The sequence below is a fragment of the Epinephelus lanceolatus genome, chromosome 1, assembly GCF_041903045.1.
Source record: "Epinephelus lanceolatus isolate andai-2023 chromosome 1, ASM4190304v1, whole genome shotgun sequence".
Lineage (NCBI taxonomy): Eukaryota > Metazoa > Chordata > Actinopteri > Perciformes > Serranidae > Epinephelus > Epinephelus lanceolatus.
Genome location: NC_135734.1, coordinates 39,202,254 through 39,221,926, shown reverse-complemented (window position 1 = coordinate 39,221,926; position 19,673 = coordinate 39,202,254). Strand labels below are relative to the sequence as shown.

The 19,673-nt window shown below is 40.0% G+C and overlaps 1 protein-coding gene across 1 annotated transcript; it reads left to right on the top strand.

Moving 5' to 3' along the window:
- Positions 1 to 301: 301 nt before the first annotated feature.
- Positions 302 to 13,324, top strand: spdef (SAM pointed domain containing ets transcription factor). Its single transcript, XM_033626214.2, has 6 exons — positions 302 to 654; positions 8,729 to 9,182; positions 9,870 to 10,067; positions 10,296 to 10,343; positions 11,269 to 11,403; positions 12,266 to 13,324. Exons 2-6 carry the CDS (start codon positions 8,738 to 8,740, stop codon positions 12,442 to 12,444), a joined length of 1,005 nt encoding a protein of 334 aa, XP_033482105.1. The 5' UTR covers positions 302 to 654; positions 8,729 to 8,737; the 3' UTR covers positions 12,445 to 13,324.
- Positions 13,325 to 19,673: the final 6,349 nt, after the last annotated feature.

The window sequence follows — 19,673 nt, the reverse complement described above, 5'->3', positions numbered from 1 at the left end:
AGAACAGCTTCTAGTTTACTTTGGGAATGCCTTGGAGCATAAAAGACGTTTAAGGTGAATTTTCCATTTTTTTTTCTTTTTCAAAGTATACTCTTTTATCTCTTATCACTTTTAATTGTCTGTCACCTAAGTACTGAGGTCAACTAGTAGTGTTTGAAGAGGTCTGAGTCTAATCTGCAAGACACATGGCATTTCACAGACACACACACACACACACACACACACACACACACAAAGTAAACACGACTGCCCTATAAATATAAACTGCAGTCAATGGAGCTGGAATTCCTTCACACTCACTCGCAGAGTCACTTGCCCTTGCTTCTTTGCAGTTTGCACACACCCCCAGCAGGTGCTTTCACTTCAAGTGTAGTTTGCAGTTGTGCTCCAGGCTGTGACTTTCAGGTTAAGTGTAATTCCACCAAAGAGCCTGGGAGGGTCTGAGGCCTCTGGGTTTGGGGGCTCTGTGACACTCATCACGGGGGGAAACATAGTGAAGGGTGCCCGTTGCCCGCACGTCCCGTCTGAGCTGAGCGTTGGTCTGCGTCAGGGACAAAAGGCCGTCCTTCATCCTTCAACAGAACCAGAGCTGCGCTGTATCTTTTATCATCCAGTGAAGTCTTTGCCTCTGGCCATCAGAGCATCATTGTCTCGGTAAGAAGACGCTGCCTTACACAATGTTTTAAATATGTGATGTGTGTCCAAAAAAATGCAGGTTTTATTTACTTGTTCAAACCATTACTTTTAATTTTCAGAGGAGTATTTTGTGACACTGGAAAAACAAAGAAATCTTATTGTCTATTTTTTCAAGTTACTGTCTGTCACTGATGTTGATATCATCTCGTCTCTTAGAGAAAATCTTCTGCGCGACTTACCTGGCGCAGGATTAACAATATCTAGGGGATTTTAGGCAGTCAACTTCAACAGACTTAAAGCTTTGACACTCAGTTATGAGTAATATAAATCATTTAACTTATACCCAGAGCTTTGGTTAGTATTAAATTTCACAAAGTTAGAAACTTAATTGCCCACAGTGTGTAAAACAGACTTCACAACACCAGATTAAAAACAACACAAGTCCCCTGATAAGGACAGAAAAGCTGTTATCGTATTAATTTACCTAATCATTCATGTTCTTTGTCATGCTTACCTGTTTTTCTTGTTTCTGTATAATTAACTTTCACACAGGAAGATAAAAGACTGAATGTGGTTAGATAAAGGGTGTCTTGGGGCATTGTTGGTGGTTTGGTGCCCAAAACCACAACGATAAGCTGAGGATTTATTTATAATTTTAATAAAAGGAGGAAATTAAATACAACGGTTGCTCCCCCGAGACAAGACTATAATAACAATAAATTACAAACGGATATAACAGAACTGCTCTTTTATTTCTGAAGGTCAGTTTTTACCCTCTGATTCAGATCTGTCATGTCAGGCTCATTGTGACTACATCATGACTCTGTCTTGTATGATAACACTTTACTTTTTAAAAAAGCATTAGCGATAGATATTTTTATGGACCCTCCCCTGACTTATGGCAAAGAAAACCTGCCACACCCTCCTCCCTAACATCTAAAAACAGTACAACAATAGTGACTGTTGTCCACTGAATAGGGCAGAACACACCTTTATGATCCAGGGTGCACATTCACACTCATGTTTTTGTTTTTGTTTTTAATTTATAAATCTCAAGGGAAGACTGAAGATAGATATAGACATAAGGTAAGAAAAACATAAAAGACCCTTCCCTCCAAAAAAAACCCAACCTTAGAATACCCTCTCATCATCATGAGATAAAGATTGCCATACCATCTTAGCCCATGATCAACGCATAGTTTTGTACAGTCTCTCCTGTAAATCACTTATAGTGTTGCACATGGTTGTTCACATTTAAAACAATGGAAATAGTTAACAATGAAAAAGGTGGGGTGTTGGTGGCTTAGTGGTTAGAATAGGCGCCCCATGTACGAAGGTTCAGTCCTTGCTGCAGTGACTCTGGTTTGAATCTGGCTTGCCCCCTTTGCTGCATGTCAGTCCCCTCTCTCTCCCCCTTTCACACTTCTCTGTCCTACCCAGTAAAGGCAAAAAGCCCCAAAAAATAATCTTAAAAAAAAAGAAAAAAAGAAAAAGGAAAGCTCCATTCTCACCTCTGCACAGTTTCGTAACTTTGTTGTCTGACATTTGTCGCTTTAGTCAGTCGTCAAGTTTCTTGCAAATTTTAAACAACTTTCAAAAATCTGCAAACGACAAATGCAAATTAATGTCTGTTTGTTGTACTGGTGTTATACAAATAGTAGTTTAGCACATTGCGATAAACAGTTGGGGGCGCTAATTCTGCAGAAGAAGAGGGAACAATGAGATGCTTTAGTAGAGTGGTACAGGAATGAGACCTGAAACGCATTTTAGCACTCCTGGTTCCCTCGTCTCGATGTTAGTGGGATTTTTGAATGGGCTCTTGGTTATAAGGTCTGTGGTAAAACAAAAGCTTTAAACAAGATTTTCATTTTGTTCTACAACGTAAAATCCATTAAATTACCCACTTGTGAATCTTGAAGGTTTTACGTGTCTTAAAAAGACAGTTGCTAGCAAGTGACTAATTGAGACTACAGAGCATCATCACGCCCAACATGGCTATACAGCCTCATTGTGGCGGTCAGAACCTCACGTTAGCTTTTTACTTCTGGCCATAGCATTAAAGCTTCAAAATTGATAAAAGTGGTGTGCATTTGTTCATCAGTAAATATTCCACTTGTAAATTTTGAAGCTTTTATGTGTCTTGAAAGCGGCTTTACAGCCTTGCTGTGGAAGGGATGTTTAGTCATGTTGTGTAGTTTGTTTATAGTCTGACATTAGCTTTTTATTTATGGTGATTGCATTTAGGCCTAAAAAATCCTTTAAGTGGTGTTCACCTGTGGAGATAATGTTGCTGAACAAAACTTGTAAGTATCATAAACTTTTGTTGGCCACAGAGTTTTTTCTGCATTTCCTGCAGTAATCCAAAATTCAATGGAAAAATCCCATTGGCTTTTTGTCAGAGGGAACCAGGGCGATGTTAACTTGCAGGTCGACCTACAAAAAAAACCCCATCATCCCTACACCACTATTAGACAAGTGCTATTGGTACCTCAAACAAAAATGATGTGGAAACTGTGACGGAAATACGACATTCAAATTTGTTTCGTGCATTCATTTGAAAAATGTTAAGTCTCTAGACCTGTATTTTTAATCTCTAGATGTTTAAGTCTGTGGTGTGTTTCCATTGTAACATTTTGGGGTTTTTTATTCACTAACTTTTTCTCCTAATACAATTTTTTTCTCCGATATTTTTTTTCATCTCCTCAAAGGTTTTTTATGCCCAAATTGAAAATGTACAAACAATAGTGTGCACTACAAGCTCATAAGGCCTGACATGAAGCAGTGAACATTGTCTGTCCCATCCATCTACACCGTCACATTGCTGTTGGCTATAACAAAGTTTTAAATGGTAGCATTTTTTGTGTAACTTTTACAACTGCTACTAAAGAAAACCTGCTCTTTAGGATCCTCTGACATTAAATCCAGCTGCACGAGCTCATGCCTTAGGCCTCGCAGCGAGGCCTCTCCGTATCTTCACTATTCTGCAAAAACAGGTTTATTTCTCCATCTGTCCGTGCTACGCATTCAAATCTGCAGGTCCAGTCTCAGTCATATGAAGTTTATCATCTGCATCACCAACTGTAAATGCAGCCTTCTGTCGAAATTAACTTGGACCAACAGCAAAGCATTTGCAGTGGTGTAGTGTTTCCTAGGATACTGGCCAAATGCCAAGTGCACCTGACTAACAGAAGAAATGAATCACTTCCCCCATCGGCAGTTAATGCAACCCACATAGAGATAGAAAAAATGAAGAGTATAAAAAACAAAAAATATTGTAAATAGTAATAAAAAAATCTGCCTTTATTTGCACATCATAAAATAAGAAACAGACTTTAAATTGTCCATCTAGAAATAGACGACTGGGACACCTTAAACAAATCTATAAAGTGAACGGAGCACCTGCACTTGTCACTGTTGCCATAAAAAGGGGACTCGGGCAGTAATCCACAGATCCAAATCACTTCCTCCAGCCTGCACACTTTCTTACCAGCAGTACTATATTGGAAAGATATTTTTCCTTGTTCTCAGAACAATGACTTCCTTCGTCGGTCCAAGTTTCCCATGAGAAACAATAACAAGGGGAGAAAAAAAAGTCTCCCTTTAACGCTCACATGGCAAACAGTCACGCCTGGCTGTACACACTCCTTTAACTCCACACTCAAACAACACAGACCTTTTTTTTTTTTTAGGGGTGAGCTGAGCAGATGAACATTTCGTTCACTATTACATAGATGATCTCAAATGTTTCACAACCTTTTCTTTTTTTTTGTAGCTTTGATCAAATCCATCCAGGTCAAACCCCTTTTTGGAAGAGCCGTCGACTTTTCCTTGTTTGAATCACTACTCATTAACTTAAATCTAAACACTTCAGCCGACTAATGTCACAAAACTGTTTCATCAACAGTGATAAATGGGCCAACAGGTTAATTTCAAGCTAGATTGGTTCCATTGGTCTGCAACGTTTAACCACTTTCCCTTCAAGAGAGAGTTGTAAGTGAGGAAATTTTGGGAGCATAATCACTTTAACTTAATTTAAGTGCATTTTTCCTGTCAATTCCCACGTAAAGGAGGCTGTAGATTAAATGTGAACAGCTCCTGGAGACTAACTGATTTAAATGAACAATATGTGGATCCCAGTTGATCCTTGATTTGTCAAAATGGCCATTATTATGTTCATCAAAGTCCTTATGTGACTTCTTTTTCTCTCTTTTTTTTCCCACTGAAAAATCTAACAAGATCACGCTTGCATCAGTTTTTTCTTTTTGCAATCATATCCAATCATATAAAACCCTAGCTGATGTTACCAACCTCACCTAAAATAATCACCCTCTTTACGTTAATGAAACCAAGCATGTGGAAGGAATATGGTTCCCAGGGTGGACGCCTGCACGCAGAGAGTCCTCTCTGTCGGTGTCAAAGGCTGACTTTGCTGAGTAAATGGAGCAGCCTCTAATGCTCCTGAAATGAATATCAGCGTCTTGACCAAACTCATTTAGAGATCAGTCAGGGTCTTAATCCCTCTCCACAGGAGTGTGTGTTTGTGTCTTTTTCTTGTGCCCCCTCTTCCTTTTGGAAGAAGGTAATATGGCTAAATTTGCTTTGCTAATGGGCTTAGCGCAAGCTGTTGCAGAGCAGAGTTGACACGAAGCAGCCCAGGCCGGGATACCAGTGGCTTTTAATCTGACTCCTGATGGAGAGAAAAGGAGTGTGGGTTATAGTTTACGAGAAATTTGAAGATAAAAGGAAGACTTGGGGGGAGGTTTTACAGTGGGGGGTTGAGGACCAAAGTCTGAGAGGGTAATCTTTTTTAGGGTCGGGGAAGATAACTCTATTTGACTTTGAAAAAGTTTGTTAAATGTATCTATGAGAAAAGTAATAGAATCTTGAAAGTTTTGAGATCAGCTCTATGAAAAGGTTTGCACTCTTGAAACCAGGCTTTTCAAGAAGTAGTGTAAGGCGTGTGCAGTTGAAATCTGTAAACAACTGACAATAAAAGAAGAAGAAGTTGGCATCATACGTCTCTGCAAACCACAAATATGTTACATTTTCACTTTTCATATTAATCACATCAGTGTTTCTACAGGCTCCCGCACACTGTGTCGCTCTCTATTTTCTTTTTATTTAGGCAACGTTGCGGTCTGATCGACCTTCATCAGGCATTTCAAGACTTGAAAGAAAATAGAGAGTGAGACAGTGCGGGAGCCTTTTTTAATTTTTGCATACTTTGGGGTGCGCCTTCCTCCTACGCACCTGTTGCTTAGGTGTGCTGAGATTTTTTCATACATAGCGACGTAGTTTATAAAATGACTGTCAATGGGAGTTGGAGGGGTTGGTGGATGGCAAGACACCTGCCAAGCCATAGACCACTGTTCAAGACCGACAAACAACAAAATCAGTTGTGATTTACTGAGTCATTGCTGTGTTTCCAGCAGCTTTTTAGGCACAAAAAGCTGTTGTGTTTTGCTGAGACATCGCTGATTTTCCCGCCGGGATTGTGCACAAAGTGGGGATTTTAATACATGGTCTTTTTCTAACCATAACCAAGTGTTTTTTGTGCCTAAACTGAACCTCAAATTAACCACAGTTGAAACATAAAATTTCCATATATCTGCTACACAGTAACATGCAAATTTAACGTAGTTATGCTTTGAAACATACAATGTTAAAAAAATGTTTGGCGATTGGATTGCATTTTGGTTGTGTTATGCCAATGATGGATCTCTGACTGAAACATTCACTTTATTGTAACGCACAGCAAATTGTATTATTTATGGAGAGTTTGGTCGAAATAGTTTAGATTTAAAGGTAAACATGAGAATGATTAACTTTTGGGTACATTTAATTAGTCATAATACAGCAAAAATCTCTTTGACTGTGTTTATTGTTTTCAAGACTTTGTATGATGACAGTATTTTTCACTGTAAATGGATTTCCAAAGTTAAAAATATTCTTGATGATTGTGGTTTATCGTACTTATGGCATGACGCTGGACGGATGAACCCTAAATATTTAAAATTAATGATTGAACATAGATTATCTGATATGGAACTACAGAGATGGCATGAGAAATTACAAAGTAACCCTTTATGTGATAGTTATAAATTGTTTAAAACTGATTTCACTTTTGAACCTTATCTGATTATGTTAAGACCTGCCGAAAGAGTTTGTTTGTCTAAGTTACCTATCTCTGAGCGCAGGTATGATCATGAAAATGTCCCCCGGAAATGTACTCTTTGTTTGACTGGCAATCGAGGAGACGAATATCATTATGTACTTGTGTGTTCTTTTTTTGATAAAGAGAGAAGAGAGTTGGTTGGACAGTTCTATAGAGCAAATCCAAATATTTATAAGTTTCAAAAGTTAATGTCATCTCGAAAAGTAAAGGTCTTGTCAAATTTGTTGAAACTTTTAAAGAAAATCTTGAATAGTTTCTCTTGATTTGCTTTGACCTGTATGTATGTACACAAATTCTGTTTTATTTATTTTGCTGTGCATTGGCTGCCGCCTGTCCTGATTTGTTAATGTTATTTTTTGTTGTCTGCCCCTTATACCCCGGGGAGGGGTCAAAAGGAATAAATGAAATGAAATGAATTGTCACAAGTTTTTACTTTTTTTAACCCCTTGCACATTGATTAAATTAATTATTTTTGCATCTAAAGAACCTCTTCTTTTCTACAGAGAAAAGTTTACTGTCACCTGGATTCATTTTAAACTGCCTTCCCTGATGATTTGGGCGTATGGGTGCAGTCCATCATTTTGCAATTTTTACGAGACTTTTAATTTCTTTGTGTCTTGACAAATAAAGCCATGACTCTCCTTGAACATGTGCTCTGTGGGAGCACACTTCCTTTACGGTGGCATCAGCCACAGCCACTGATAACCTAGTGGGTGACAGCAGTGTGCCTTCCCATATACCAGCTGTGGCAGGTACACATTATGGGTGCCATATGCGAGTTCACCCTGAGATTACAACACTTGTGCTCCAGCTGACGTCCATAAATGAACAATTACGATGGCAATTTCCTCTTAAGAAGAAACAGCTATCAGTCGAGTCTTCATAAAACAGTCATCTTTTTTTTTCGTTTAAACATGGTTTGGAGGACGCCTTCTCCACATTATCTAACTTGATTAAAAACTCCAGCTGACAGTGGAGACAGAGGGCTGCAGAGACGGCACCTTGAAAGCCGAGGAAGGCGGCGGAGCTGCTTCAGGTCTCAATACAAGTCAGCTACCCCCAACACTTGAGCCATTCTGGGCCACTGACCCACAAATAAGAGACTCAGTCAAATCCATTTTGCCCCATGCCTGTCAGCGCTGTGTGTGTTTTAACGCTCTTGAGGGTCATTTCCCCAGTATCTCCATTAGGCCCCAGGTTCTTATAGAGCACCGACCGGCGCAGTCTCACCTCAGTTCAGTTCAAAACACATTTCGAAAAGGGACTCTCGTCTGCAGCTGCTCTGATGGAGTTTATTACCAGACAGAAACAATTGCTGGTTTAGCAACCAGAGAAACGCAGCAGAAGAACTGTTGAAGAAGGTATTTTCTTTTTGGCTTGAGGCATGAAATTATTTTAATCGAAGTGATAGTGAACTGCTTGAATGTTGCAGAACGGATTGTTGTTTATGAACTCTTGTCGACTGCTGATTTAAATTATGTATCAACTCTCTCAAACCATCTTCTCTCGTGTTTGAAATTGCAGGCAGATCTGTTGATTCTTTCTGATTTTACACTTTTCAGAAAAATCAGACATGAAGACACTTTTCTAACAAACATTTTGCAATGCTGAAAGGATACGTTACAAGTCTCTCTGTTCATGTGCAAGGAACAGGTTAGAGATGCAGAGTTTAATGTGGCTTTTCTTCACCTTACCCCACTGCCCTCGGGGTGCAGGTACAGAGCATTGAGGTGCAGAAGGGCTTGCATTGTAAAAGCCTGATCCCTGCAGTCATAGCCACCTCAAACAATAGGCCTCATTGAACAGGAGTGTGTACTGTTGTCTGTCATTGCATGTTGTTACTGTGTGCTATTGTATGTACTGTTTGATTTCTACAGTCATGTGGAAGTCTAAAGTTTGTGTCTCCCTTGTCTCCAGGTACCAGTTATGTCAAACCCAGTGGGCAGTTTATCAGAAGGCACAGTGTACGGATCCCGAATCGGGATGACAGAGGACTCCCTCGCCGTCCTGGAGCGAAACAGAGGCTCCGGAGAACCCTGGGACCTGGTTGAAACCAAACCAAACGTGGAGGCCCTGGAGCGTGGTGTGCCAGGCCTCTACCTGTCCTGTTTCGACATGCTCCTCACTGAAGAAGCCACCTGGCTGGTGAAAGTCTCAGAGGCCTCCCCAACACTGGCTGTACCCATGACTCGCATGGGGCCCCAGGAGGAACCGGAGCAATGCCCCGTCATCGACAGCCAGGAACAGGGACTCTCTCCTGGGCTGGAGGGGCAGGAGGAGGAGCGGTCTCTGGAGCAGGTGCAGAGCATGGTGGTGGGAGAAGTGCTGAAGGACATTGAAACGGCCTGCAAACTGCTCAACATCACTCCAGGTAGGCCGCCTGCACCACACCTGCTAGTGCTGTTTGTCATCTACAGCGATAAGACGTATAACAGACAAAGAAATAAATCTTTAAAGCACACAGGACATTTTTCATGACAATAAAAGATCCCAAAGTGTTGCCCGTTACTTACAAGTAAAGGGATATTGATTCAACTTAAGCTACTGGATCTTGCCCCCAAAATCAACACATATTTGTGTGGACAGCCGAGACAAGATGACAGATCTACTAAATCATATCCTGACTGACGCACAGCCGTGTTTGCCTGCTCCAGGATCTGTTTAATCCTGACCTTTGCATGAGTTCTCCTGGATTGTGACAGTGCATGATGTTTCTCTCCTGCCAGTAGACAGTGTACACAGTCTTAAGGGCGAGGTCTCTCCAAGCAAACAGAGGAAGAATTATGTATTGTACGGCTTCTGGCTGTCATAAAGCTATCCAATCCCCAGGCATCTGTTCTGCTGATTAGAATTTTAGTAGCATAAAATTGTGATTACCTTGTGGTTTCAGTAAAGGTATTATGTGTAAATGTAGCAGAACATAATACACAGAAAAATAATGGGAATTTAACTGACTTAATTTGACTCAATATGACTTAGACAAATAACCCCAAACCGGGTCATTTATTGCAGTGACATCTGGGAGATTTCTCACCGGTTTTCCCATTTGTTTTCACAGACCCCATAGAATGGAACACAGGGAACGTCCAGAAGTGGCTGCTGTGGACTGAACATCTGTACAGGTTGCCCCACGCAGGAAAGGCCTTCCAGGACCTGACAGGAAAGGACCTGTGTGCTATGAGCGAGGAGGAGTTTCGACAGCGCTCACCGCAAAGTGGAGACACACTGCACGCGCACTTGGACATTTGGAAGTCAGGTGTGTGCATGTTTGGTATTTATTTAAAAACTAAATTTACATTTTAAGTGTGTCTTAGTGTGTTTATGTACAGTATGAGTGGATGGAAACAGTCAGTTTTCTTTATTTTATTTGGGTTTTTTTTAAATCACAAATTTGCCGCATAGGGCTTTACAATCTGTACAAAGACATGCATTAAATTAATTTAAAGTTTTTATAATCAAATATCTGTCTCTCTTCTCTCTCCAGCTGCTTGGATGAAAGAGAGATGTTCAGTTGGAGATACAAAAACGACCGGTAAGTTTGGTTTCCTCACACACCTGCTTCTCAAAGACAGTAATAAACAGTAATGCAGGTATGCTCAACTTGCTATTCCCGGTGGCTACTTCTGCAAAATGACAGGCTACAGGCCAGTTAATAAACAAACATTAATGATAAATATATAAATAACTATCCCAGACCTCTGTCATGGAGTCCAGGGGATCCTTTCCTGTTATTTTCTTTTATAAACAAGCTGTATTTCGATGCTGTTTTAGGCTCTCTGGCACTTTATTTACATTCATTGTACAGGAAAAAAAGTCTTATGTGAATCAGTTTCTTTTTATTGTGAATTAGAAAATGGATAGACCACCGCACATTTTTACTGAGTACAATAATTTGGATTTTATGCCAGCAAAGCACCTACTTTGTGTACAACCCAGTCACCAAAGTAATGTTGGCATTGTATGTTCTCAAATCCATGGGCATGTTACATTTGTACATTTCATACAAAGCAGATATGTTGAAACTTAACATGTGGTTAAGTTTAGGCACAAAAATCACATGGTTAAGATTAGGAAAACATGTTTGGGCTTAAAACACCCAGTTTGGTCGCCACAGCATGGCTGGACATGTCCTGAAGTCTCTTTTATTGGTTTTGAACAGTGGTCTGCTGCTCTCGTCTCGCCGAGGTGTCACACCATCCACAATCCCCTCCTCCTTATCATAACTCAGCTCACATACATGTAATCTGAAGTACGTCATGTGTATGAAATGTACAAATGTAACATATCCATGGTTTGCAGAAATGTACTAGGCTGCCACGCATCTCCTGGTCAGGTTTGAAACCTTAAGGACCTTTAAGGCCTCTGGGAATGTGTGTTTATATTTGTAAGTCACTACATTTTGGCCTTTAATGTTTTTTTTTGTTTGTTTGTTTTTTTTTTTGTTTTTTGTTCTTTAGGAGGTGAGGATCTTTGGTCCGAGGCAGACTCATCTTGTTCTGGTCAGCCCATTCATCTGTGGCAATTTCTCAGAGAACTCCTGCTTAAACCTCACAACTACGGACGCTGCATCCGCTGGCTCAATAAAGAGAAAGGTATCCTCCCTTTTTTTGCTGTGTTGACTTGCACGTTAATCCTGACTGTTTGAAGACATCCAGAAGTACTGTGGAGCATCACATTGGGAGTCTTCTTGCTTTATTAGTTAGTTAGTTAGTTAGTTAGTTAGATAGATAGATAGATAGATAGATAGATAGACAGACAGATAGACAGACAGACAGACAGACAGACAGACAGATAGATGTACTTTTGTATTTCAACTGCTTTTGGCGCTTGCTCAGCCTACATTGACGTACCGATATTATCATGTATCCTTACCTCAAAGCCTTTCAGGGCTTCATCTGACTCTTCATTTCAATTTCAGTTCAAGTATTTTCAGGGCTCACACTTCATCTGAAATATCTTCAACCACTTACACTCCAACACTTAATCTGCTTTTACTTATTAAACGTAGACTGACATATCAACTGATTCATTTCTTAGGGCTCATTTATGCTTAAAGTTAGACACAGAGACGAAAACAGACGGAGCCTTCTGTCCGTACTCTGCATTAATTTTGTCTGTATTGTGTGTGTGTGTGTGTGTGTGTGTGTATGATTTCTGATAGCTTACCGAAACGAAGGACGATGACAATACGAAGTAGTACCACTGGTGATTTTAGAGGTGTAGCGTAGTTCAAGCGAGACACGACAGTAGGAGATGACAAAGATATTTAAATGGTGGTGAAATGGAACAAATCAGTAATATATGTTAATATATAGTAATATATGGTGACAATGACACAGTGAAAAGAATTCTCTGTCCACATGTCGAGATGCATATTATGTCTGCACAGACCACTGCCATCAACTGTTATGTTTATTTTGTGATAGATATAAAATCTCTTGTGATTCCCACCAGGTATTTTCAAAATCGAAGACTCGGCTCACGTTGCGAGACTGTGGGGACTCAGAAAGAACCGACCTGCCATGAACTATGACAAGCTGAGCCGCTCCATACGTCAGTACTACAAGAAGGGCATCATCCGCAAGCCTGACGTGTCTCAGAGACTGGTGTACCAGTTTGTTCACCCAGTATGAGGCAGCGGCGTAATGGGAGGAGAGGGAAGAGAAGAGGGAGGAAGAGATGGGAACCTGGGACTCACTATCTCACCATGCACTTGAACACTAAGAAGAAAAGGTGACAGGAGACACGTGCAGTGATCGACCCCGATGGCACACACTTTCACTGCCAACACTGGAGCAACAGCTGCTGTGTGAAGGCTTATCTGTGCACGACTCGAGAGGAAGAGACAAAACAAAGTGGCTGCCAGGGCTTTTTCCTGCTGCAGAAAAAAAAACAACCACAGATTTAAAAAAAGAACAGAAACTGCCTTTGTCATTTATTTGCATGATCTGCCTGTTTATTTTTACATAATGTGATTCTAAATTACAATCATTCATTACAGCAAACAGTTAGAACTGATTGCTCCTTCTCAAGCTTCAGGAAAACGCCCACGGCCTGCAGCTACATTTGTTTTGTCTTTTTGTTTCGCTTGTCTTGACCACTGTCTCTGTTTGAATTAGAGCCAGTTTTACTGCTTCAGTTGAAAATGTGGTGAGGATTGTTTTGCTTCGTTTTTGGGTTTGGTCCTGGCTGTTATACACACAATCACTCAGTCAGCTCCTGTAACCCATCGACCAGCTTTTATCTCATCTGAATCATACAGAGAAGGAGACTTTAACAGTTTGTTGGATCTGGATCCAAGAGTGGAAACCTGTTATCAGAGAATCTTCAGCACCTGCTGTGACTGTGTCATGTAACTGTATTTTTTTTTCTCTGTATGTGTTCCTCGGTAAAGCCTGATGCAATATTGTGTCACTGCTGAAGAGCCCTGCTTTATACTTTGAACTTTGAACTGTGTGTTTAAAGTATAATAACTTGTAAAAACATCATGAAATAAATAATCATGTAAATATATGCAGACATTAATGCGATATTACAATGAAATTGTGAAATATTTATTATTTTTTTTAGTCATGCTAATAGAGTGGCTCCATGTGTGGTGATGTTGATCTGTCGGTCGCAGGCCTTCAGGAAGTAGACTTTTTTTCCAATGACTTACGTGAGATTACAGAGGATACATTTTTTTGAGCGTCACAAAATGACTCATTTCACTGTCAAGATTTAATCCATTCAGTCTGATAACATCTGGAAAGTCTGGAAGAGCTGCAAGATTAAATCATTTTATCCCCACTTAAGTTAGCGGAATGCTAAACTGGAAGTTGGCTGCTCAGCCTCACAAGGGCAATTCAGAGTGCTCTACAGAGAAATAAAATATTACAATTACAGTTAAAAATGAATCAAATTAAAAATATCACAAGTGCATACAAGTGGTCCAAAGATAACAAGATTATTTAAAATGATTTAAAATATAGTTTACAAAAAAGGGTGCAGTTGTTACAGGGTGGAGCAGGCAGTGTAAAATAGGAATGGTTCTTGAGTTAAAAGTGGTCAGAGTTGGGGCTTATCTAACATCATCTGGGAGGTTTTGTTCTGACTCTTGAGACAGTCAACAACCAGTAATACTGTATGGGTTCAATGATGTGGAAGTAGTGCTGATCATCTGGGTAATTTGGCCTCATGTGCTACTGAGCAGCACCATCCAGCACCATCATCAGGACTTAAATTTATGATCAAAAATCTGCAAAAGTGACATCAGCCTCAGCTCCACTGTGTTTTGTGCCCATTAGCAAATGTTAGCTTGCTAACAAGGTCAACAAAATGTTGAGCATGCAAAAAATCAATGTGTGAACATTTACATTGTGAGCATGTTAGCATTTAACACAAAGCATTGCTGTGCCTACTGTCTCACAGAGCAGCTAGCATGGCTGTAGACTCTTGTCAACGCAGCAATATGACATTCTATTTGAAGGGACTCTATGTGAAAGTTAGGGTGTATGAGTTGTCTGGTTCCAGTTATTAACATGGAGGTAACTGAAACAGCTCTATAAACAGCAACAGTGCTGACATAGCTAACTGTGTTAACCGGGGGGGAAGCAGAGGGTGGGTGCTACACTTCCGCGTCGACGCTGTCTCAATATCAGTGATACCCATTGTATGAGTACAGTGCAAAGTGGCAGCGATGAGCTAGCCAGTGGAAATAATGGATATAGCTACTGTGATGTCACCCATTGGTTTTTTGCTTGAGTTTGGCATTTTGGCCGTTGCCATCATGGATTTTTGGAGCCAGAAGTGACCATATTTGGACAAGAGGGTGGAGCTAACCTTAACGCTAGCTGCTAGCTTGATTAGCACAGTGCATTTACAGCCATGTTTAATAATGATCATTCTGAAGCTAATGCTAATTTTCGCTAGCAAAAAACAGGCTTAAAAACCATTAAAACTAAATGTACATACCAGAAAAACAGAACATCCGAATCCTTAGACAGTCTCTTACATCTAAATGCTGTATATGATGTATTTTGGGTGACAAAAATGTTATAATTAACTCATACAAACTGAAAGAAAATAAGCTGTGTGGTGAGCAAACGTTTATGATACTTGCACATTTTGTTCAGCAAGATAATCTTCACAAACACTGATTAAATGATTTTTGAAACCTAAATGTAATCGCCAGAGGTAAAATGCTAACTTTAGGCTACAAACAAACTACACCACCGAACCAAAAAACCATTGACTTTGGGATGAGGGAACCAGGAGTGCTTAAATGCTAACTTAATCCCAGGTTTTAGGACTCATTCCGGGGCACTTTATACTCTGTGGATCTGGAGTTACACCTTAGTTACGTTACCTGACCGGCGCCACCACTCTTACTTCATTTCAGTTTTCAGCACAAACAGGGCAGAGCCAGTTATATAATTAGCTGTCAGCTAACCAGAAATAACGGTTAATTAAATAATTGGCTCTGCATTGTTTATCTTGCATGACAGGTAGTCACAGTAACAGTATTTCTTGAAATGCTAATTAGGAGAAAAATGCTGTTCTGAAATAAAAAAAGACTTTGGAAAAAAGCTAAAATGAAATAAAATTCAATTGCAATAAACTTTTATTTTGAAAAGAAGCAGGAAGAAATAACATTTTGCTTTTATTGGATTATTTCACAGTTTCATAGTTATATACAACATTTTTTCTGGATTTATTTAATGAGAATATTTTATGTATTTATTAATTTGAAGCTTTTGGGCTGTTTATATAGTATTTCGCACTCAGTTCTTCCAGTAGTGCTTATTATTTCCCTCTGGAGATTGCCTAAATGTCTGCTAGAGCAGGGACAGGATATCCAAGCTTCACACAGGACTCAATAAACCTTATTTTTCAACTGAAGATGCATCTGTGTCGTGTGTCTAGATAAAAAAAGGGTTTGTAGTGCAGCCACAAGTGTGTTGGAAAGCAGGTTAAACCCACCTCAGTGAAGGCTCGACAATCAATATATAATTACCTTCTTTTTTTTTAACTTTGTGTGTCATGTTGACATTTTATCTTTTGTTCCCACCATTAACTGTTCTTTCTTTCATTTAGTCCAACGGGTTTTTAAATTTGTTATAATTGCTCTTTCTTTGAAGGGTGCATGTCTGCCAAGAGGAGCTGGCCTTGAGCAAGAATGAGCAGTTTATTCCTGCAGGTAAGAGTGTGTTGTGGGGGTGTGTTGTGTATCTGTACAGGTTTTTAAATCTCACATCTGAAGTTAAGGACGTTGGCATGTAGGTGACTGTGTGATATATGACTATATAAGTTACCAGACCTGTGATGATGTGATAACACATACTGACAATTACAGAATGCAAACAGAGTTACTTCACACTTAAAATTACTGCAGGCCAAATATATTAATATACCTCGCCCATCCCCTCACCGCTGCTAACAACAACATCAGTTTAAATTCAACATCCACCCTGCGAAGATGAAACAAAGCCAACACACATCCTTATCAACCATCTGCGTGTAGGGAGTGGCAGCTACAAATGTTTTTAAAAAGAAAACCATATCCAGAAACCAGCAGATTAATATCCCATTACCGCTGCATTAGCTATTATATTATTTAATACCCAATTTGCCAAAGTGCCTTTCCTCTATCTATCTATGATGTGATGCTTAAGAACCCTATTGATATAAAGTATAGAGTATACTGGATGTGTATTGCGCAACAAGTAATGCAATGGTGCTAAAATTGCACTTTGAGCACACTCGAAATGTGATGGCTCCTAATATCAAAATCGAATTCATGGCATACTTGTAATCACACTTTAATTTTATGTTAGTTATTAAAATGGTACACTCTAAGTGAAGATTGTATTATAAGCTTTGCTGAACAGACACACTCTTAATATTCTCTGCTACACTTTCAAAGATGTTTAAAATACACATGCAAAATGTGATATATGGTATTTAAAATGTGATTTAAATACAATACGGTAAGGCTCAATGTTTTTAGTTTAAAATGATTTCTATATTTGTCAATCCACACAAGGCATATGGCAGTTTAGATAGATAGGTGGGAGGATAGATGGATAGATCCATAGATCGATAGGTAGGTAGGTAGGTAGGTAGGTAGTTAGGTAGTTGGATGGATGGATGGATGGATGGATGGATAGATAGATAGATCTAGGTCGAGGTCTATAGATAGGTAGGTAGGTAGGTAGATCTAGGTCGAGGTCTATGGATAGATAGGTAGGTAGGTAGGTAGGTAGATCTAAGTCGAGGTCTATGGATAGATAGGTAGGTAGGTAGATGGGTGGATGGGTGGGTAGACAGGTAGGTAGATAGGGAGGGAGGTAGATCTAAGTCGAGGTCTATAGATAGATAGGTAGGTAGGTAGGTAGATCTAAGTCGAGGTCTATGGATAGATAGGTAGGTAGGTAGGTAGATGGGTGGGGTGGTAGGTAGGTAGGTAGGTAGATAGGTAGGTAGATGGGTGGGGTGGTAGGTAGGTAGGTAGGTAGATCTAAGTCGAGGTCTATGAATACATAGGTAGGCAGGTAGATGGGTGGGTGAGTGATTAGGTAGGTAGGTAGATCTAAATCGAGGTCTATAGATAGATAAATAGATAGATAGATACAGCTCAACAATGATTCATATTCAAAGACATTTAAAGCAAATTAAAAAAGGACTGTTAGAACAACAACTGATAAAAGCAGGTTAAAGTGCAGCCTCTTTTTAAGATTGTTCAGGATGGTTATTGCAGAGGAAATTAAGGATTTCTTGTAGATGTTTTTCAGGGCCAGTGGGACTTTGTAGTGTCTGCCTGATTGCAGTAACTGAGAGGTGTGATGGGGGGGCGGGGGGGTCCTCAGTGATCAGGGTGTCTTTCCTGATCACTGAGCGGTTATACAGTTCAGATAGAGTAGTGGCCTAATTAGTTATGTTTTGGGTTTAGTGGTAGGTGAGTTGCATCAGGGTGAAATGTTGAAGGTGAGAGTGGATGAAGGGATTTAATGAGTGAAGCTGAAGTGAGACTTTTGCATATCCCTCTCAGCACACAGCAGAAGGATCAGCCATAATACAGCACCTTTGTAGCAGTTTGGGGGTTCAGTGCCGTGCTTGAGGGCACCTGGGCAGTGCATAGGGGGCAAACTGGCACCTCTTCAGCTGCCAGCCCACACTCCATACTTGGTCTGTACAGGGATTTACAGTTAACAAGCCAAGTCCCTGCAGACTGAGCTACTACCACCTCCCTTGTTTTAAGTCCTACTGACTTCTGACTTTTAGTGTTCATTCATTCATTTTCTATAACCGCTAATCCTGTTAGGGGTCGCGGGGGGCTGGAGCCTATACCAGATGACATTGGGTGAGAGGCAGGGTACACTCTGGACAGGTCACCAGACTATCACAGGGCAGACAACCATTCACACTCGCATTCACATCTATGGCCAATTTAGAGTCACCAATTAACCTGCATGTCTTTGGACTGTGGGAGGAAGCTGGAGTACCAGGAGAAATCCACAGTGACATGGGGTGAACATTCAAACTCCACACAGTGGGGCTCTCCCACCCTGGATTCGAACCACAACCCTCTTGCTGAGAGGGCGACAATGCTAACCACTGCACCACCGTGCTGCCAACTTTTAGTGTAATTTACAGAAAAATATATGTTAAGTTTACTTACTTTTTATATTGCAAATACTTACACAGTGCATTTTTAAGTGTTTTAAAATACATTTGAATAAAGGCAGAAATGTACCCTTCAATTCACAGACAAAAACATTTACAATTGTTCCCCAAATAAAGAACAGTTATTAGTTTGTACGGAGCACTGCTCAGGTGTGTACAAGCTGTCCCTCTACTGCTCTTCAATCTAGAGATCAAACGTTGTAAAATAATAATAATAAAATAGAAGTTGTTGTAGTAATCGCACAGTAGTACAACTGCTGCCAAGGTATGAGTGCCAGTTTGGGCAGTTGCCAATGGGAAAAAGAAAAACACGCACACCACCCAACCACAAAATGTACTCCGAAAAGCAAATAGTAACAGTTGAAATGTTTTTTCTTTCTTTTCTCAGGGTTGATGTCAATGAGTCATTTGAGGTCTCTTGAAATACCAAAATTACAGGGAATAAAAGCCACAACTGTCATCAGCAGGAATCTGCATTGAGAGAGTAACATCAATTCAGTTATTACACCAAAAAAAAAGAATCATATCATTAAAGTTTTGAGTCATGATCTTTGGGGAAGTCCTGCAGGACTATGGGAACTTTGTTGGCTTGTGTATGAGTTTCATTAACTGGCAGCAGGTGTCTTGACTGAACTGGATGATACTGGAGGGTCGCTGTTGTTGTTGTTTGTGGGAGTCTGACTCACAATGAGACGATTGATGTGACAGAGCTGAGTGTGGCCACTACTGACCTCCAGTGGCAGAATACGATATGAAAGTAAACCCAGGAGGACGCAGCAGATGGGAGCCACAGCCTTAATAACCTTAAATTAAGTCTTTCTCAGACTAGATTAAAGGTGAGGAAGGTCAGACTGTCACCATTAAATACTTCAAATAAATTTAAAAGGAGGCAACACTCAACACTGAACTCAAATAAAAAGCCTTCACCTTATGTTATGTTGCAGTCTCATACTGAAACAGTTTAATTTTTCCCACATCAGTCTATCTCTGTACTCCACAATGACAAAGCAAAAACAGAGTTTAAGATTTTTTTGTAGATTTATCAAAAAGAAAAATGAAATATCACAGTGACAGAAGTTTTCAGTCCCTTTGCAATGACACAGGTGCCTCCCATTCCTCTTGATCATCTTGCCTCTACTCCTTGATTGAAGTCTACCTGTGGTAAAGTCAACTGATTGGACATGATTGGGAAAGACAC

Bases quoted from the DNA above. Each gene is read 5' to 3' on its own strand.
- spdef (XM_033626214.2), top strand. From the start codon at position 8,738: ATGTCAAACCCAGTGGGCAGTTTATCAGAAGGCACAGTGTACGGATCC. The intron at 10,068-10,295 runs GTGTGTGCATGT...TTCTCTCTCCAG, and splicing joins CTTGGACATTTGGAAGTCAG to CTGCTTGGATGAAAGAGAGA. The intron at 10,344-11,268 runs GTAAGTTTGGTT...TTTGTTCTTTAG, and splicing joins TGGAGATACAAAAACGACCG to GAGGTGAGGATCTTTGGTCC.